Source organism: Triticum dicoccoides, chromosome 5B (genome assembly GCF_002162155.2).
Source record: "Triticum dicoccoides isolate Atlit2015 ecotype Zavitan chromosome 5B, WEW_v2.0, whole genome shotgun sequence".
NCBI classification, from domain to species: Eukaryota; Viridiplantae; Streptophyta; class Magnoliopsida; order Poales; family Poaceae; genus Triticum; species Triticum dicoccoides.
The window spans coordinates 698,101,990-698,122,522 of NC_041389.1; the positions used below are offsets into that span (position 1 = coordinate 698,101,990).

At 45.4% G+C, this 20,533-nt stretch overlaps 3 protein-coding genes, 1 long non-coding RNA gene and 1 pseudogene across 4 annotated transcripts; 2 read left to right on the forward strand and 3 right to left on the reverse strand.

Moving 5' to 3' along the window:
- Positions 1-289: 289 nt before the first annotated feature.
- Positions 290-13,887, forward strand: LOC119312740. Its single transcript, XR_005151435.1, has 5 exons — positions 290-752; positions 5,017-5,102; positions 7,650-7,763; positions 9,118-10,123; positions 13,779-13,887. It is a non-coding gene; the product is annotated as an uncharacterized LOC119312740 (long non-coding RNA).
- On the reverse strand, positions 1,503-4,845 carry LOC119312739 (annotated as a pseudogene).
- LOC119312738 (wall-associated receptor kinase 5-like) lies at positions 5,729-8,814 on the reverse strand. The gene is made up of 3 exons (XM_037588497.1): positions 7,905-8,814; positions 7,264-7,446; positions 5,729-7,099 (listed from the first exon to the last, which is right to left on the reverse strand). Exons 1-3 carry the CDS (start codon positions 8,734-8,736, stop codon positions 5,922-5,924), a joined length of 2,193 nt encoding a protein of 730 aa, XP_037444394.1. The 5' UTR covers positions 8,737-8,814; the 3' UTR covers positions 5,729-5,921.
- LOC119312736 (wall-associated receptor kinase 5-like) lies at positions 10,346-13,451 on the reverse strand. The gene is made up of 3 exons (XM_037588496.1): positions 12,449-13,451; positions 11,832-12,014; positions 10,346-11,641 (listed from the first exon to the last, which is right to left on the reverse strand). Exons 1-3 carry the CDS (start codon positions 13,386-13,388, stop codon positions 10,470-10,472), a joined length of 2,295 nt encoding a protein of 764 aa, XP_037444393.1. The 5' UTR covers positions 13,389-13,451; the 3' UTR covers positions 10,346-10,469.
- Positions 13,888-19,272: 5,385 nt separating the features above from the next.
- LOC119306708 lies at positions 19,273-20,033 on the forward strand. Its single transcript, XM_037582860.1, has one exon. It carries the CDS (start codon positions 19,311-19,313, stop codon positions 19,761-19,763), a length of 453 nt encoding a protein of 150 aa, XP_037438757.1. The 5' UTR covers positions 19,273-19,310; the 3' UTR covers positions 19,764-20,033.
- Positions 20,034-20,533: the final 500 nt, after the last annotated feature.

Sequence of the window (20,533 nt, forward strand, 5' to 3'; positions counted from 1 at the left end):
ATCTCTCGCTCAGAGGACCAAAAACCTTCTCTATTCTCTATTTACATCTAAAACCAAATGATCTTGATAAAATACTGTATATAAGATGACCTTTGGTGTTTTTTCTATTAGAAAAAAATGATATGCTGTCACTGTCATAGCTACGCAACTCATCTTCTGCTACAAAATTCAACAAAGCAGAAAGGAAAGCGGTAAAAATAGAATACGCTTTGAAGGCAGGAATACGCCCACTCGAATAACTCTCGCCGTTTCACCGCACACTAGAGCGAGCGAGTGAGAGTCCCTTGCCCAAGCCGCCGGACGGCCCCCCACCCTGCCGCCGAGGTGCCGGACGGGCGGCGGTGACCGGCGGGTGGCTTCGGCGAGCGTCCGCATTGGTGCGGCAGGAGTAGCGCGGGCTTCCGGCTCCGAACCGAGACGCGGATTCGACGGGAGGGCTCTGCGGCAGGGATGGAGGGAGGGAGGCTTCAGCGAGCGTCCTCGTCAGCAGCGGCAGTGTCCACGCGGTTCCTGCCGGACTCGCGCTCCCGTAGCTGCGGGCTTCCGGCGCCGAGGCTCCGTCCCGCGGACTCGGCGGGAGAGGTCCGTGCGGCGCGGCGACCGTGGCGAACGCCGGTGCTGGTGAATTCGAACCGGTTCGTTGCGACGGCCGGGAGTCTGCTCGGCGGCGGCTGGTCGCCGGCCCACGTTTGGATCGGGGGAGCGGATCGAGCCGCGCCAACACAAGGGGATCCATTCCACGCCCACCACAGGTAAACTTCGATTCAGTATCGCGTCACATAGCTGAATATATCTTCAGAGTTCAGAATGGGGACAATTCACATGGCAACAACCAATCGACTTATAAAATTCTTAAAGTTCCACAAGGTGAGAATGCCCTGGTTCCAACTTCTCATTAGAAATCTGGAGCCTGGACATACACATACACTCTCCATTGCCAATGTATCAGCTTGCAATCTCAGAGGTGAGAATTACTAGTTCAGTCAGCTGGAGCATATTAACATTCATGTCTTGATAAAAATACAGTCATTTACATGGAGTGTGCGATGAATCTTGTTGGATGGTTTGGGAGGTCTAGTTGGACCTATTTGCCACTGGGCTCGACAAAATGCATACCATGAGAGACAAATAAGCCCTTATATTTATGGGCCAATAATAAAACAAGGTTGCTTACTCTAAAAATATCAATTTGAATTGTTATGGAAATAGATTTGTGAAATAGAACAAGCGTAGGGAATCAGTCAGCTAGCTAAAAGAGTGCATTTTTTCCCATCGGCAAAGATAAGCACAAATTCCGGCAGACAATGTCAGCTGAATGTTTTTTGATCGAAATGGCAGCTGAAGTTAGTTGCCATTAGAAGATGACACTTGGTGCAAAACAACGAAAGTCCGGGCTTCTTAATTGAACCATACACATCCAAAAGCTTGTTCGTCGCTGGATAACTACAATGGGGTAAGTGTTACAACATAATAATGGCGTATATGGCGGTTTATCCAGCATGTCAAACCAAATGTTAAGATTTGAAACTGGCAAACTTATTACAACAGTGGGTGGGTTAAATATTTAGAGTTGCATATCCCAAACAAAAGAATTGCCTCTGCATCAAATACAAACATCATCTTTCAAGATCTTCAACTAGTTCGGACATATCGATGGTCCCATGTGTTGTCTCGTCGAAAGGGACAACAACTGAAGAGGATCCTCTGTAGTTTCGTGCAAAGCCGTTGTCATCATGACCATTGGTTGCATGCAAATGGAGTCTCCTCATCATCTCTAGTCTCTCTGCAACTTCCTTCATTGTTGGCCTGTCATTTCCCCTTTGGCTAAGGCAGTGAACTGCAAGCTCAGTCATGTTCTCAAGGACCACCATGCCTGCATCATCTGTAATTTCAGAGTCCAGCATAACGTGATGCGTCTTCTGATGAAACATCAAAGGAAAAGTATATGACAATGATTCCTTTTCATTGAAGCTGTCAGTATATATAGCCCTCTTTCGTGTCATCAGCTCCAGAAGAACCACCCCAAAACTGTATACGTCGCTTTTGTCGGTGAGGCGGCGACTGGTAAAGCTCTCAGGATCAAGGTAGCCAAGTGTTCCATGAACAAACATGATGAACTCACTTTCATCCATGGACTTAAGTGCTGATGCTCCGAAATCAGCAACCTTTGCGTTGAGCTGATCATCCAAGAGAATGTTGGCAGACTTGACATCCCCATGTAAGATTGTGCGAGATGTCGACGAATGTAAGTAAGCTAGAGCTTCTGCTGACTGTGTAGCAATCTTCAGGCGAAGATCAAATGGGATTGGCGATCTAGGATCAGCACCGTGAAGGAACTCAGATAGAGTACCATGGGAGACAAACTCGTAGACCAACATTGGGACATTTACATCTAGACAACAGCCGAGTAGCCTCACAATGTTTCGGTGATTGATTTGTGACAAAATTATAATCTCATTGACAAATTCTTCTCTGCAATCATCGTTGACTGCTTTGGACTTCTTTATGGCAACCTCTTTTTCATCATCCAAAGTTCCTCTGTAGACCATACCATGACCACCGCATCCAATAACTCGATCTTCATTGTAGTTGTCAGTGGCTCTCTTTATCTCTTTCTCTGTAAGTATGCGGATTGTGTCAACTTGCCTTGATCTCATCTCGTCATATAACTTGAGACCTCCATTTTGTTTGAAGTACTCATCTTTCTCCCTCTTGTGCTTTTTTCGTTGAAATTGCATGAGCAACATGCATGTTAACGCCATCGCCACAGTTGCAGAAACACAAACACTTAGGCCTGCAAAAATATATTTTTTGGAGAAACTGATGCTAGTTAATTCCTTTTTTCAGAATTTGGACTTCGCTGTTTTCCTCTTGGTTGCAACTTGTAAGTAGTGTTCAGAGGTAATATTTTTGTTTCTATTGCTTGATGTTTGTTATGGCAGTACAAATCTTAATGTTGATGGAGGCATGGATAGAGATAAGCTGTTTACATGAACGCTGCTTACCAATAACCAATATTTGAGCTGGAGAATGCAGAGATTGGCATCCAAAATTTGTACCATCAGCTATGTTTTTAAAGCGTCCCTAAGGCGACGCCTAGGCGACGCCTAGGCGTCGAAGCGCTCCCCCTCCGCTTTGGAAAATCGACCGCTTTGGGCGCCTAGGCGTCCAAAGCGCCCGCCTAGGCGTCGCCTAGGCGCCAAAGCGCCCCCCCCTCCCTAAGGCGGTAAGGCGTCGCCTTAAAAACATAGACCATCAGATCTTTTTCCTGTCTTGCATTTGCATAGGTAGCTTCCCGGTGTGTTGTGGCAGATCCCTTTTCTGCATGGATACAAATCTTCATACTTATGGTCCTGCTTACGCAACGCACACTCATCTGTGTCTGAAGATATCAACGAAAGCACTTAGAAGCATCAAATTAAACACAAATTCTTTTTACTTTCATTAAATATGGATAAAAAGTAATAAAGCCAAGTAGGGGAATTCACTTTGTAATGATGTAGCTTGTCTTTCTGTAAATTTGTTTCAACTTAATATTACAGAAAAACTGACGTTTTTTTTGTCGTTACTATGCTGATGTGTGCTGGAAACTAGATACAATTATATGAGTATTGCCAGGCGGTCACACAAGGTGAAATTAGGAACTCACCTGCTGGTGAATTTCCTTACAGATGTTTCGTGGAAGTGTATTTGGTCTAACTAACACTTTATGGTTTAGAGTTCCATCAGTTTTTAGAGTAATATCCTTGGAAATCTACACAAGTTATATTAGAATAAATATCTAACCTTGACAGCCGTTCAGAAGATAAGGATTGCCCTCATATCCTTTGGAGCACTGGCATAGGTACCCTGGACCATTGTTCGTGGCCATGCAGTAACTGTTTGCACTGATGCAGGCATAGTCATTAGGTGCGTTTTTCCCCTCCTCTGGACACGAGCCATTCCTAATGGCCCAGTCAGCGACCCCTCCCGGCTCGATCTTTGATAAACCCAAGGTTGCCGACGAGGTCCTGCTGCCTGAAATTGTACCACCCAACCTCGGCTATCATGGCGTAGAAGCATGGGTTGAAGCCCCATACCTGGCTCTGGTTCGTTGCAAAGATGATCTCGAAGGTGGTGAGGTTGGCTGGGATGGCAGACTCACAGCAGCCCATCCCAGCACATGGTGCGCCATCCGACGTATTGTTGACACCATCACAGTAGTAGTAGCAGCCAGCTACGTACTGGTTCGCGGTGCCCTTCTGACCGCCGATGAGCCCCATGGTGTTACAGCCAATGACTGTGAAGTGGTTGCGCGATGGAGAGGGTAGGAAGGGCGAGTCCTGCAGCCGGTACCCTCCGGTGAACTTGGTGAATGTGGTGTTTGACTTGAAGCAGATGTGGCTGACAGGGCTGAGCACACGCATCTCGCCATGCTCCAGTGAGATGTCAGCGACCTCAGCTACTGCTTCTGGAGGACCAGCCATTGGCCGTGGTGGATTGATCGTGCTGTTGTAGATGAGGTTGAAGTAGCTGTTCCGGCTGGCTGCGGCGCAGTCTTCCCCAATGCCAAAGGGGTACGGGATGAGCACGTCGCCGCACTTGTCCGGGCAGCCTGGCAAAGACATGGAGTGGTCGGATGAGACTCCGGCCGCTGCTGCCATTGCTGGAAGGGAGATGCATACTATGAAAACTAGCAGGGCTGCTGATGCTGCTGGCATGATTGGATGCCAATCACCCATGTTACCTGTATGCAAACAGCACATCAGCTAGCCCAGCTAAATCAGTATGTGGTATGCTTATCTCTGCAAAAGAAGTAATTGCATGTTGCCATACGATCCTGATTGTATATAGTTCATCTGCGAGAATATCCAAGAGTGACAGTAAACTACTACAACTGGTATTGCTATATGTACGTTAACTCGCACAGAGACTTTGACCTTGATTGTGTGTTTGCCTTACTCTTACTTCTTTATTTGGAGTTGTTGCTTTTGTCAATGGTTTCGCCCCCGTCATCTTATTTTCTATCGTTTCCAGGAAATGAGATGATTTGGTGTTGGTGGTAACGTGAAGGAGACAATTTGAGTTGTTGAAGCCTACACATTCTTTTTAAAACCAACAAGGTGAGAACACCCCGGTTCCAACTTCTCATTAGAAAAGTATGTAGCCTACTCATACACTCATTAGCCAACGCGTTATAGCTTGCATTCTCAGAGGCTTTTTAGTTAAAAAGAAATTGGTCAGCTGGGGCATGTCAACATTCATGTGTTCACCTAGAAGAATACGTTCATGTATTGAGGAGGGCTGTGGCGAGTTTCTAGCTGCATGAGCCAGGTGGTACGGTTGGACCTATTTACTTCTGGGCCCAACAAAATGCACACTATCCGGAATCCGATGTGGCCCAACTTATAAGCTGAAAATATATGACCATATATTGCTATCAGAACATAGTTGAAGAGAAAGAAGGTGTGGACTCAGTTGGCAGCTGCGATTTTTTCTCTTTGATGTAAAAAAAAAAGAATTTGTTTTCTTCGCTTCAGCGGAAGCTTCTCCAAATCGATGCTACTGCTCATATCATTTGGTATCGAAGGTTGACAGCATGTGGCTGCGCGGGGAGAGGCCGCCGGCGGAGGGGCCGGCCCGTACGGGGGAGGTGCAGGCGGGATGAGCAGGAAGAAAAAGAAAGAAAGAAATGGTAAACCACTGCCAAGTGGGTCCATATGACAACAAAAATATAATAGCTGCAGTTTTAGTGTGTCTGAAATGGGAAAGCACTTTAGCCTCTAAAAAAACTCTTAGAGTGCACTCTAAAACCATTATAGAGGCTGTGTTTTTAGAGTGTATTATTCTTGCTCTAACTTATTGCAATTTACAGAAGTGTGTGGTTTTAGTATTGCATACTACAAACAAAAAGATTAACTGTGCATATGAAATCACAAACATCATCTTGCAAGATCTTCAACCAGTTCAGACATATCGATGGTTCCGTGTGTTTTCTCGTTGAAAGGGACAAGAACCGAAGATGATCCTCCATAGTTATGCGCACCGCGGTTGTTTTCGGGAGCATTGTTCCCATGCAAATGGAGTCTCCTCATCATCTCTAGTCTCTCTGCAACTTCCTTCATTGTTGGCCTGTCATCTCCCCTCTGGCTAAGGCAATGAACTGCAAGTTCAGCCATGTTCTCAAGGAGCACCAAGCCTGCATCATCTGTAATTTCAGAGTCCAGCATAACATGGTGCGTCTTCTGATGAAACATCAAGGGAAAACTATATGACAATGATTCCTTTCCATTGAAGCTGTCAGAATATATAGCCCTATTTCGTGTCATCAGCTCCAGAAGAACCACCCCGAAGCTGTACACATCACTTTTATCGGTGAGCCGACGGCTGATAAAGCTCTCAGGATCAAGGTAGCCAAGTGTTCCATTGACAAACATGATGAACTCACTTTCATCCATGGACTTAAGTGCTGATGCTCCAAAATCGGCAACCTTTACATTGAGCTGATCATCCAAGAGAATGTTGGCAGATTTGACATCCCCATGTAGGATTGTGCGAGATGTCGACAAATGCAAGTAAGCCAGAGCTTCTGCTGACTGTGTAGCAATCTTTAGGCGAAGATCGAATGGGATTGGAGATCTAGGAGCAGCACCATGAAGGAACTCAGATAGAGTTCCATGGGAGACAAACTCGTAGACCAACATTGGGACATCTACATCTAGACAACAGCCGAGTAATCTCACAATGTTTCGGTGATTGATCTGTGACAAGATTATAATCTCATTGACAAATTCTTCTCTCCAATCATCGTTGATTGCTTTTGACTTCTTTATGGCAACCTCCTTTTGATCATCCAAAGTTCCTCTGTAGACCATACCATGACCACCACGTCCAATAACTCGATCTTCATTATAGTTATCAGTGGCTCTCTTTATCTCTTTCTCTGTGAGTATGCGGATTGTGTCGACCTGCCTTGACCTCATCTCATCATATAACTTGAGACCACCATTTTGTTTGAAATACTCATCTTTCTCCTTCTTATGCCTTTTTCTTTGAAATTGCATGAGCAACATGCATGTTAAGGTGATCAGCACAGTTGCAGAAACACAAACAATGAGGCCTGCAAAAGTATATTTTGGAGAAACTGACTTTAGTGAATTTCTATTAGAATTTGGTCTTCTCTATTTTCGTTTTGGTTCCAGCTTGAGAATAGTGGTCAGAGTTAATATTTTTGTTTCTATTACATGATGTCTTTATGGCAATACACATCTTAATGTAGCTTACCAATAACCAATTTTTCAGCTGGAGAATGCAGAGATTGGCATCCAAAATTTGTACCATCAGATCTTCTTCCTGTCTTGCATTTGCATAAGTAGCCTCCCAGTGTGTTGTGGCAGACCCCTTTTCTGCATGGATACAAATCTTCATACTTGGTGTCCTGCTTACGCAATGCACACTCATCTGTGTCTGAAGATATTAACGGAAGCACTTAGAAGCATCAAATTAAACACAAATCACTGTAGTACTTTCTTTAATAATGGATCAAAAAGCAATAAAGTCAAGTAGGGAATTCACTTTGTAATGCAGCTTGGCTTTCTGTAAATTTTCTCAACTTAATATTACAGCACGTTTTAGTAATTTAGAATAGAAATGATGAGTTTTTTTCCCAGTACTACAGCGAGGTGTGCCAGGCGGTCACCTGTATGCACAGAAATTTTGAAGACTTCTGTTGGAACTAAAAATTGGAGTTGCTACACAAGGTGAAATTCGGAACCCACCTGCTGGTGAGTTTTCTTACAGATGTTTCGTGGAACGATGGAAGTGTATTTAGTCTAACTAACACTAAATATGGTCTAGAGTTCCATCAGTTTATAGAGTAATATCCTTGGAAATCTACACAAGGTATATTAGAGTAAATATCTTACCTTGACAGCCGTTCAGAAGATAAGGATTGCCCTCATATCCTTTGGAGCACTGGCATAAGTACCCTGGGCCATTGTTCGCAGCCATGCTGTGGCTGTTTGCACTGATGCAGGCGTAGTCATTAGGTGCGCCCTTCCCCTCCTCTGGGCATGAGCCATTCCTAATGGCCCAGTCAGCGATGATGGGAGCACCCCCCTGGGCTCGATCATTGATAAACCCAAGGCTGCCGGTGAGGTCCTGCTGCCTGAAATTGTACCATCCAACCTCGGCCACCATGGCGTAGAAGCACGGGTTGAAGTCCCATACCTTGCTCTGGTTCATCTCAAACTTGACCTCGAAGGTGGTGAGGTTGGCTGGGATGGCAGCCTCACAGCAGCCCATCCCAGCACATGGTGCGCCATCCGACGTGTTGTTGACACCATCGCAGTAGGAGTAGCAGCCAGCCACGTACTGGCTTGCGGCGCCCTTGTAACCGCCGATGAGCCCCAGGGTGTTGCAGCCGATGACTGTGAAATGATTGCGCGACGGGGAGGGTAGGAAGGGCGTGTTGTCCAGTTCGTACCCTCTGGTGAACTTGGTGAATGTGGCGTTTGACTTGAAGCAGATGTGGCTGACGGGGCTCAGCACGCGCATCTCGCCGTGCTCCAGTGAGATCTCGGCGACCTCAGCTACTGCTCCGGGATCGCCAACCATTGGCCGTGGGGGATCCATCGTGCCATTGCAGGACAGGTTGAAGTAGCTGTTCCGGCTGGTCGCGGCGCAGTGCTCCCCTATGCCGAAAGGGTATGGGATGAGCACATCACCACACTTGTCGGGGCAGCCTGGCAACGACATGGAGCGCCCGGAAGAGGCTCCGGCCACTGCTGCCACTGCTGGAAAGGAGATGCATACTATGGAAACTAGCAGGGCTGTTGATGCTCCTGGCATGATTGAATGCCAATTAGTCATGTTACATGTATGCACTCATACATGTACTTGTAAGTTTGTCATACAATACTGATTGTATATGGTTATTCATGGGAGGGAATCTCCAAGAGTGTCAGTTAACTAGTACAAGTGGTATTAGTATATGAGTGTGGTTTTGTGGGGGTGCACGTTAACACGCACAGATGCTTTGACCTTGATTGCGTGTTTGCCATAGTCTTAATTCTTTATTTGTGTGGTTGCTTTTGTCAATGGTTTTGCCCCCTCATTTTATTTTTTTCTTGTCTTCAGGAAACGAGGTGATCTGGCGTTTTTGGTAACATACAGGAGTAGGAATCATCACAGACTGGCCAGTTGGGGCCTACCCTTAATAGAAAATTAACAAGGTGAGCACAAACTGGTCCCGGCTCATTCGAGAAGAAATCTGGAGCCTACACAGTACACTCTCATTCGCCACTGTGTTAACTTGTTGCAATGTCAGAGTGGTGATTTTTTTGTTTGTTCAGTTGGAGCATATCAATAGTCACATGTTCACCTAGAAGAATACATTTATGTTATGAGGGCCTGAGGGGCATGAGGAGACAAGGAGCGAATGATGAGTTTTGAGGTTCTAAACATTGTGATGAGTTTCTAGCTGGATGGTCAAGGTGGTTTGGTTTGGCCTATTTACCTCCGGGCCCAGGAAAATGCATACCATCCGGCATCTTACCTGGCCTGAAGCTCTGGCGATATATTGCTGTCGAAACATAGTTGCAGAGAAAGAAGGATATGGACTCAGTTGGCAATTAAGAATTTTTATTTCTTCGCTTCGTCGGAAGCTTCTCCAAAATCGATGCTACTGCTCCTATTTTATCATTCGACTATCGAAGGTTGACTGACAAACATGTGGCTCCTGTTGGTTTTCCGAAAAGTAAAATGAGGCACATGAAGCTAAGCGGATCAAACGCCATGTCCTGGACAAGTTATGATCTCTGCTGCTTGAGAACAATGGTTGTTCGGTGACGGTGGCAGCAAAAGAGAGCTAACAATGCGATGAGTGAACTTCTATTTCCCACGGGTTAGAAATGCGGGCTTCTGGCACTAAGTCTCTGTCGTGCGAACCGCGGTGACCCTGGCCGAGAGGGAGGGCTCCATGTGGTGTGGAGACTAGCGGTCAACGCCGGCGCTGATGAATTTGAATCAGTTCGTAGTGACGCCGCCGAGTCTGCTCAGTGGCAGCTAGTCATCAGCTCATGATTGGATCGGCAGCGCGTATCGACCACAGAATTGGGAGATACTCATTCCCCACCCAGCACAGGTAAATTCCGATTTCTGTTATGGAACTAATCAAATCCGTATTGTGTTGCATAAGTGGATATGTCCTTAGTCCAAATGGTACCATTTCCAAATTAAATGGCCAAAACAAAGTCTGGTTACTCATAATCAAACTATACGCCTATCATCTACATGTTCCATACCTGCAATGGTGTGTGTTTTATCAAAAATAAACAATGATGTATGTGGTGATTTCTCTGGCATGTCGAATCGAATGTTTATGATCCTTGCCCCATAAATTGGTGTAACTATTGCAACAGTGGGGGTTAAATATATATTGTCACATATCACAAACAAAAGAATTGACTGTCCATACAAAATTACAAATATCATCTTGAAAGATCTTCAACCAGTTCTGACATATCGATGGTCCCACGTGTTGTCTCTTCCAAAGGGACCACAACCGAAGATGATCCTCCATAGCTATGTGTATAGTGATTATTTTCAGGATCACTAGCTGAGTGCAGTCGGAGTCTCCTCATCATCTGTAGGCTCTCAGCAACTTCCTTCATCGTTGGCCTGTCATCTCCCTTTGGGCTAAGGCACTGCACTGCAAGTTCAGCCATGTTCTCAAGCACCACCGTAACTGCATCATCTATAATTTCAATGTCCAGCATAACAAGGTGTCTCCTCTTTTGAAACATCAATGGAAAACTATATGACAATGATTCCTTTTCGTTGAAGTTGTCAGTATATATAGCCCTCTTTCTGGTCATCAGCTCGAGAAGAACCACCCCGAAGCTGTATACATCACTTTTGTCGGTGAGATGACGACTGATAAAGCTCTCTGGATCAAGGTAGCCCAGTGTTCCATGAACAAACATGATGAATTCACTTTCATCCATGGACTTAAGTGCTGATGCTCCGAAATCGCCAACTTTTGCGTTGAGCTGATCATCCAAGAGAATGTTGGCACACTTGACATCCCCATGTAGGATTGTGCGAGATGTCGAAGAATGCAAGTAAGCTAGAGCTTCTGCTGACTGTGTAGCAATCTTAAGGCGAAGATCCAAAGGGATTGGCGATCTACAACCAGCGCCATGAAGAAACTCAGATAAAGTACCACCGGGGACGAACTCGTAGACCAACATTGGGACATCTACATCCAGACAACATCCTAGTAACCTCACAATGTTTCGGTGATTGATTTGTGACAAGACTATTATCTCATTGACAAATTCTTCCCGCCAATCATCGCTGATTACTTTGGACTTTTTTATGGCAACCTCTTTTTGATCATCCAAAGTTCCTCTGTAGACCATCCCATGCCCACCACATCCAATAATTCGATCTTCATTGTAGTTATCAGTTGCTCTCTTTATCTCTTTTTCAGCAAGTATACGAATTGTGTCAACCTGCCTTGACCTCATCTCATCATATAACTTGAGACCTCCATTTTGTTTGAAATACTCATCTTTCTCCTTCTTGTGCCTTTTCCTTTGTAATTGCATGATCAACGAGCATGCTAAGGCCATCACCACCGTTGCAGAAACACTGAGGCCTGTAAAAATATATTTAGTAAATTTCTATTTCAATTTTGACTTCAGTATTTTTTTTCTTCCTTTTTGCTTAGTAGCGTCTAGAATAATATTATATGTTACTATTACATGGGTGTTTGTTATTCCGAAACACGCCTTAATGTAGATGAAAATATGAAACAGAGGTAATCTCTTTAAATAGATGATACTTACCAATAACCATTTTGTCTGCTGGAGAATGCTTAGACTGGCATCCAAAATTTGTACCATCAGATTTTGTTCCTTTCTTGCATTTGCATAAGTAGCTTCCTGGTGTGTTGTGGCAGACCCCTTTTCTGCATGGATACAAATCTTCATACTTGGTGTGCTGCTTACGCAATGCGCACTCATCTGTGTCTGAAGACAATAACAAGAACATGCACTCAATAGTCAAACTAAACACACATTATTTTCATTGTTATATGTCAGCCGAAGAAAGTTTCAACAAGTAATGAAGTCAACCAGTCAATTCACTTTGTAATGCTGTAAACTTCCCTATACATTACTTGTTCCAAAGTAACATTACGTCATGTGTTAAAATAAACAATTCACACCAGAAAAGAAGGCCATTATTTTCCAATTCTTTCTTTAGGTGTGGTAGAAATCAAATATGACTATATGAGTGTTGCCTTTTGCTACCAGCAAAAAAATTGAAGACTTGTGTCGAACACTAATTTTTCATGAATCTATATCTTGTAGAACTAACACTGAGATATGGTTCAGAATTGCATCAGTTTTCAGAGAACTATCCCTGGAAAACCACAGAAGTTAAATTTGAGTAGATACTTTACCTTGACAGCCGTTCAAAAGATAAGGATTTCCTTCATATCCTTTGGAACACTGGCATAAGTACCCTGGACCATTGTTTGCGGCCACACAATGGCTGTTGACACTGATGCAGGCATAGTCATTGGGCATGTCCTTCCCCTCCTCCGGGCATGAGGCGTTCCTAATGGCCCAGTCAGCAACAACGGGGGCACCTCTCTGGGCTCGATCGTCAACGAACCCAAGTCTGCCGATGAGGTCCTGCTGCCTGAAGTTATACCACCCAACCTCTGCCACCATGGCGTAGAAGCACGGGTTGAAGCCCCATACCTTGCTCTGGTTCATCTCAAACTTGACCCCAAAGGAGGTGAGGTTGGCAGGGATGGCAGCCTCGCAGCATCCCATCCCAGCACACGGCGCGCCTTCAGTTGTGTTATTGACGCCCTCGCAGTAGGAGTAGCAGCCAGCCACGTACTGGCTCGCGGTGCCTTTGTACCCGCTGATGAGCCCAAGCGTGTTGCAGCCGATTACCGTGAAGCGGTTGCGCGACGGGGAGGGGAGGAAGGGCGTGAGTTGCAGCTCATACCCTCCGAGGAACTTGGTGAACGTGGTGTCCGAAGTGAAGCAGATGTGGTTGACGGGGCTGAGCACACGCATCTCACCATGCTCCAGCGAGATGTCGGTGATCTCAACCACTGCCTCGTCATTGCCGACCATTGGCCGCGGTGGATCGATCGTGCCGTTGCAGGTGAGGTTGAAGTAGCTGCTCAGGCTGGTCGCGGCGCAGTGCGTGCCGATGCCAAAGGGGTATGGGATGGGCACGTCGCCGCACTTGTCGGGGCAGCCTGGCAGCGAGACGGAGCGCCCGGAAGAGGCTCCGGCCAGCGTTGCCGCTGCTGGGAGTAAAATGCTAGCTACGAAAACCAGCATAGCTGGACGCTGATTACTCATGTTACATGTTATCATACAGCATACCAGGCCATGTTAAACTGATTTGGAGTAGGTCTGCGCCTGCAAATAAGTAAACACAAGTTGGTATGGTGCTCTGCTCACTGCATCTCAAACGATAAGGTGTTAGTTTAAGTACCACAAATGATATCACTAATCGTACCAGCAGGAGAAACCTTGACCCTGATTCTTCGGCGTGTTGCCTCATTCTTTCTTTTGTTTTCGTTTTGTGATGTGACGCCTCTTTGTTTTAATTGAACATCACTATTGATGCTTACCGTCTGATGAAAGCATTCGAGCAAGAACACGGGAAGTCATCCACATGACAAATAAAGTACCTCTTTGTCATTGTCGAAGGTTTTGTTTGAAGATGTAGTTTAACCTCATCTATATTGTCTCTTGTTTCAGGAAACGAAGTAATCAACAGGGTGATTAGCTTGGCTGGTTGGAGGGCAAGGAACCCTCGCAGATTGGCTGGTTTGGAGGGCAAGTTTTCCTTTGAAGTCAAAAAGGTGAGAACACTCCAGTTCTAAATTCTCATTAGAAAAACAGGAATTTGGGAGCCTACACAATACGCATATGCTGACGATTCCCGTCGCCAATGTGTTTATTTGATAGCCTGCGGTCTCTGGTGTTGGGAATTGTTAATTTTGCAAGCCGGGATATAACTGAAATTCATTAGTTGATCTCGAAAATACATCCAGACGCTGATTTGTTCTACTATTTGCAAAATGCATTCAGGGGGAGCAACTAATTAACAAGCGCTCCTTCGGGAGCCTCGCAACGATCACCGCCACTTGGCGCACTCTCAGCCATTCGCCACGTGTCGCGCTCTGGGCGCTCCCTTCGGATTTTGTTTTTTTTTTTATTTTTCCGCACGCGTTTTCGGCTTTATAAACGGTTTTTTCTGCATTTTTTTGACGTTTTGGTTTTCCACCGGTCTTTCCTAGCTTTTTGACCAAAAGAAATTTTCGAGTTAATTGCACAGAGGTACCACAATTGAGGCATTGGACGCGAATTGGTACCACTTTTCGTAATTTTTACATGTCAGTATCATGTCTCGGGCAGTCTGTTGCAAAATAGTCTAAACCGCATATAACAGTGTATTGATGGTGTATCTGACGGTTGAGGCCCGCCTGTCAGGTGCTGACGTGTCTTGTTCTTTTGCAAAGAAGACCTTCACTTTTTAGTTAATCACGCATCCATCTCATATTATCTGAAAAAGAAAAAACAATCAAACAAAACTGTTCCACGATTCGAACACGCGCCTCGGCGTACCAGGCGTGCTGGCGTGGCCACTACGCTGCAGCACCGTTTGCGTCCTATCGCACACATGCCTTCTTTTATACCTTATCTCATTTAGGTTTTTTTATATTTTTTTCCGTGTCTCTTTTAGCTTTTTTCATATTTTGGGTATTCTTCGGACTGTATAGCCCGGCGATACTGCAGCCTTTGCTTCATATGGCACACATATAGCCTTTTATACTTCGGATTATTTCGTTATTTTTTCGTATGTGTTTTTCTTCGTGCCTCTTTTAGCTTTTCTCATATTTTGGGTATTCTTCGGACCGTATAGCCCGGCGCTACTGCACTCTTTGCTTCATACGGCACACATATAGCCTTTATACTTTGGATCATTTTGTTATTTTTTTCGTATATGTTTTTTTTTCATGTCTCTTTTAGCTTTTCTTAGATTTTTCAGCGAGCGGCGCAGGTTGGGGCAACGGCCTGGCGTGGCTGCTGCTCCGGCTATGGGCGCCGGCGGTGGCTCGGTTGCTCGGCTCTCTAGGTGTGGAGGCTTCCATTCGCCATGTCGGCATCACGGCAGCTCGGCGGGCCGGCTGCGGCGATGACTTGCTTTCCGGCGTCGGCTCGTTTCAACCTTCAATCCCTCACCTTGTCGTCCGGCTGCTATCTTCGTCGAAGGGTTGGCCCTCCCCCAGCTGCGGTTCGTCAGCCGTCTCGCACCCGGCAGCAGGAGGGCCTGCCCCAAAATATGATACGCACACTGCCTACGGCCCGAAGAATACCCAAAATCTGAGAAGCTAAAAGAGACATGAAAAAAAAACATATAAAAAAATAATCCAAAGTATAAAAGGCTATACGTGTGCCATATGGAGCAAAGGGTGCAATAGCGCCGTGCTATACAGCCTGAAGAATACCCAAAATCTAAGAAAAGCTAAAAGAGACACGAAAAAAAACATATACTAAAAAAATAACGAAATGATCCGAAGCATAAAAGGCTATATGTGTGCCATATATGAAGCAAAGTGTGCAGTAGCACCGGGCTATACGGTCCGAAGAATACCCAAATATGAGAAACACAAAAAAATAACATATGCGAAAAAATAACAAAATGATTCGAAGTATAAAAGGCTATATGTGTGCCATATTATGAACGAAAGGGTGCAGTAGCGCTGGGCTGTATGGTCAAAAAAAAAACTAAAGGACTTATATAAAATGAAGCACGTGTGCGTTATGAAGGAAATGGGGCTATAGCGTAGAGGCTGTGCGCGCACGCTTAGACCGCCCCGGCGCGAGTTCGAATCCTCGCGGCGCTCGACCGTTTAAAAAGATTCGTCGGAATTTTTTCTGGCAGGCCCTTTTTTCGGCTAACAAGGGATGGATGCGTGATTAAATATAAAGAGTGAAGGTCTTTTTTGCAAAAGAACAAGCCACGACAGCACCTGACAGGCGGGCCCCTACCGTCAGAGACACGATCAATACACTATTATACGCAGTTTAGACTATGTTGCAACGGACTACCCCAAACATGATACTGACATGTAAAAATTACGAAAAGTGGCACCAATCCGCATCCAATGCCTCAATTGTGGTACCTCTGTGCAATTAACTCGAAATTTTCGAACACATTTTATTTTTTTTCTTTCGCGAAAGTCACGGTTTGCTTCCGCGAGAGGCATGCTTTTGCTTTCGCGAGAGTCACGGCCGTGCCTCTCGGAAACAAAAAAAAAGCGGTTTATGTTTCTTTTCCCTTTCGCGAGAGCCACGGTTTTGCTTCCGCGAGAGGCACGGTTGTGCTTTTCAATCGTCACGGCCGTGCCTCCTCGGAAACGAAAAAAAATACATTTTTTTCTTTCGCGAGAGTCACGGTTTTGCTTCCGCGAGAGGCACAGTTGTGATTTCGTCGGAGGCACGGGCGTGCCTCTTTTGAAAAGGGAAACAACCCATGCTCTCGGTTCGGTTTTTTCGTCCGGTTTTTTTTGAAAAAAAAGTTCGTCAAAACCTATCAACATAGGATCTATTTTTGAAGATCTCGACGCGAGGAATCCAATGGCGGAAGCGGTCTGAGATTTGGATGCACGGTTTAAGAGATAAAACGTTTTGAATAAGCGGATCTACGAAAAAAGGGAAAACTCCCGGGATGTGACAAGTGGCGCACATGCAACACGCCATTTGTCGCAACCTAGGAAAGTTGAAGTGATCTTCGTAAGGAGTACTCCTTAACTAGTGATTTCGGCATTCAGGTGTTGACGATCTTCTAGCTGGATGGGCCGAGAAGTCCGGTTGGGCCCATTTTTCACCGGACCTGACAAACTACTCGGCCTGACCCGGCTCGAAATTTTGGTCTGAAATCAGAGAAAGAAAATACAGTGTTGCAGAAACAAAAGGGTGTGGAACCAGTTGGGTAGTGAAAGAGAGCTTTTATTTTCCTGTCTAACAAAAGGATCATCATCAGAACAGAAAATGCATATGAGCTTCTAGATTGGTGGGCCGAGATGTCCAGTCGGGCCTATCTATCGCTGGCCCCGATCAGCCATCCGGCCTGTCCTGGCCCAACTTTTCATGGGCCTCAAAATTTTGGCCTCACTCAGAGAAAAAAAACACTGATGTCTTCTGAAAAACAAAAACAAAAACAAAAACAATCACTGATGCTTCTAAAAGAATCATTGGTGCCATGTTGGTGTGGAAACAGTGTTGCCAAAACAAAAGGGTATGGAATCAGTTGGCTAGCTAAGAGAGCTTGGATTTTTCCCTCTAAAATAACACTAATATGAAGTCCGGCCGGCGATTCCAGTGGGACTTGGCTTGAGTGACCAGGAAGACGACACTTGGAGCAAAACAACAACAGTCATTAGTGGTCTGTGTCTCTCTCTTAATTTGGCCGTACACATCAAGCACAGCTCGTTCCTCGCTGTATTACTATGCTAAATAATCAATTCAATACAGTTTTGGACTTGTCTCCTCTGCTCTGCTTAATCAGCACCTTCGTATTTGCAGTCCAGTCCTCCCGTTTCTCCTCGCTTCGTCGCGGGCTCCTCGCAGGTCGATGCTACTGCTCCCATCATTTGGCCATCATCAAGGGTCCAAGCTTGGTCTACAACTGTTTCAGTACGTTGGCCCTGGCGCTTAAATTCTGAAATGATGTTTCAATACGATGGCTTAAATTCTGAAATCGACATCGGTGTCTGAATCGGCAGCGTTGGAGTTGGACACACAGCGCCAGTGTCGACTAGCTGCGTGGCACCAATTGGCAAGGATATACGTGTGAGGCGTTGTGGCCTTAGTTACTATAATTTTGTGTTGTATACGTCGGTACCGGTGGATTATCCGTATTGCTGTGGAGAGTGGATTTTAGAACCCGGGTGTATTGAAGGATCTTATTTTAAGTACATTAAAAATCACATTTAAAGTTTAAAAAAAATCCGAAAAGAATTTCTTAGTGATCATATGGATGCATATTACACATGTGGAAAGTTTGGTGATGAAATAAGTAAACATGTAAGCTATACAAAAAATGGCAAAATGGTGATTTCCAAATAGTGAATAATACATGCACTATTCATCTTTCCAAAATCACGATTTTGTCATTTTTGTGCAGCTCACATGGTTACTTATTTCAGCATCAAATTTGCACATGTGTAATATACATCGATATAAACATGTTGATTTATTTTCAGAATTTTTTGAAACTTCAACAAAGCATTTTGGCACTATTCAAAAATAGGGCCCCAATGCGCCCGCCCTCGAAAGTGACTTTTGCTATTGTAGTGAGCATTTATGTATCACTATTGTCGACGGTACATGTCGGCTCTATTTTGTAGCAATAACAAGAGTTAATTTCGATTTGGACTACCTTGAAGCGACACTTTGCATTGTATTTTTTTTTAGGGAAGGTCATAATGTCTAGCTTTATTAAGAACAAAAAATGTTTACATTGTCTACGAGCTTACTACCACACAATGAGGAGACTCGTTCAACAAACTAAAAGAGGACTTATTACAAAAGCCAAAGTTCGCTAGCACATGAGAACGAGGAGATTTGTATCGCATTTTGTTTTTCATGACAAGAACAACTACTCTTTTCTTTCCTGACCCAACTCGGAGGCGCTTCGGCCATTTACGAGCTGATAGACGACGGGCCAACTTGGCGCTAGGGGCCGGCAAGCCCAAACCTGGTCAAGAACTCGGGTTAGAAGTTAGGGGGGGAGTGGCAGAAGAGGGCGAGGCAGCGCTGGCCAGATTGGACTCATATAGGAGCATGGTGTGATGTAAGGTCAAACCCCCAAAACAAAATATGTTGCGAATCGGAATATGTTGTAGAATCCAAAATGTAGTGCGAACCTGACTATATATTATGAAATATGGTGACGTTGCGAATTGGAATACATCATAGAATCCAAATTATAGTGTGCAGCGGACAAAATTATGAAATATGATGATGTTGGGAATCCGAATATATATTGTAAAATCCAAAATGCAGTGACACAATTATGGGATCGTGACAAAGAGGTGGTCCAAATTGGAATCAACTCCAACAGTGATAAAACCCCAAGGTTCAATCTGCAAAAGTGATCTTCTCTGACGATGGCGATATAAAACCACCGGGCAAGGCACGGCACCGCACTCTGTCTGCATTATTGCGCTTTCCTTCAGTTGACCACACCTGAGAGCTCACGCCGTCCGTTAGGGGCAACCAATGGCGTCCACGGAGGAGCTGCCGTCGTTCAGGACGCCGGGCGCCGTGCCCTTCAAGTGGGAGCTCCAGCCGGGCACCCCGAAGCCACCGGCATGCCACGCAGCCGCCGCTACAGCACCACCGTCGTCGTTGGCGCCGCTGCAGCTCCCTCCGAGGCTCGCGCTGCCCCCCGGCGCCTCTGCACGCGCTGCGTCCAGCGGCGGCGCGCGGTGGACCTGCCCCGCTTCGACGTCGGCGCGGTGGACCTTCGCTGGCGTGTCGTCGGCAGCGCTGCTGTCGCCGCCATCGACGGCGACTGCGGCTGCGACGGCCCCGCGGCACCGGCGGTCCATGTCCGCGCGGTTCGCGACGTCGCTGACGCTGCCGTTCACGCGGCCGCGGCGGCGTGGCCGGTCCAGGGAGGACGCCGACGTCGCGTTCGCCGCCCTCTACGGCGACAGCATCGTGCAGTAGAAGATGTGTGCGTGTCGTGTCTCGCTCTCGCAAGATTGTGATTATTCACTAATACTGTACACTAGATTGCCTCCATCCAGTCTCTGTAGATTGCCTCTTACTAGTTACCTGCTGCCAATCTGCAAAAGAAGAGTAGTTTCCAAGTGTCAAAAACAGACGTAACTGCTTATTATATATATGTCAGAATTTTGTTTTAGAGTTCTTGTTGGATAACTTCAGCGTTATTGTAACCTTGTCGAATAATCAATCAACGAGATTGCTAAGATTTAATCAAGTTTCAGTCGATGCTATATTTATGAGATCTCATGCGGATATCCATGCAAAATTTTCTTTTAAACTTTTTTTTGTCTTCTTTTTTACATGTTCTGTCACTTGACTGAGACTTGGAATGAGATCTAGCCACACCCATCAATAAACATATGTAGATTTTTTTTAAAAAGATACGGTATAGATATCTGGCAAACATTTGCTGGGGGTGGGATGTCAGTGAACGCCCCCGAGCCATCTGATCTTGATCTCACGGTGGCAATTTTTGCCAAAAACTCCCTGCAAATTAAACAAAATGCCATGACATTTTTGTAAAATACCACCCCCAGCCACACAAAATGCCATCTGAGGAGTTCACCTTACCATCCCTCCTAGCAACCGTTCGCAAGGGATTGGCATCCAAAACGTATTATATCATCATTCATGTGCTTGCAAATATCGAGAAAAAAATTATTATTATTATTATTGTTGCCTATGTGAAGATAATTTTTTATCACTGAGTT

What these genes read in the sequence shown, in the direction of transcription:
- LOC119312738 (XM_037588497.1), bottom strand. Translation starts at nt 8,736, where the DNA reads ATGTCGTTGCCAGGCTGCCCCGACAAGTGTGGTGATGTGCTCATCCCA. An exon ending in TCTTCTGAACGGCTGTCAAG is followed by an intron (nt 7,447 to 7,904) that starts GTAAGATATTTA and finishes TAATATCTTCAG; the next exon opens with ACACAGATGAGTGTGCATTG. An exon ending in AGCTGAAAAATTGGTTATTG is followed by an intron (nt 7,100 to 7,263) that starts GTAAGCTACATT and finishes ATACTTTTGCAG; the next exon opens with GCCTCATTGTTTGTGTTTCT.
- LOC119312736 (XM_037588496.1), bottom strand. Translation starts at nt 13,388, where the DNA reads ATGATAACATGTAACATGAGTAATCAGCGTCCAGCTATGCTGGTTTTC. An exon ending in TCTTTTGAACGGCTGTCAAG is followed by an intron (nt 12,015 to 12,448) that starts GTAAAGTATCTA and finishes TATTGTCTTCAG; the next exon opens with ACACAGATGAGTGCGCATTG. An exon ending in AGCAGACAAAATGGTTATTG is followed by an intron (nt 11,642 to 11,831) that starts GTAAGTATCATC and finishes ATATTTTTACAG; the next exon opens with GCCTCAGTGTTTCTGCAACG.
- LOC119306708 (XM_037582860.1), top strand. Translation starts at nt 19,311, where the DNA reads ATGGCGTCCACGGAGGAGCTGCCGTCGTTCAGGACGCCGGGCGCCGTG.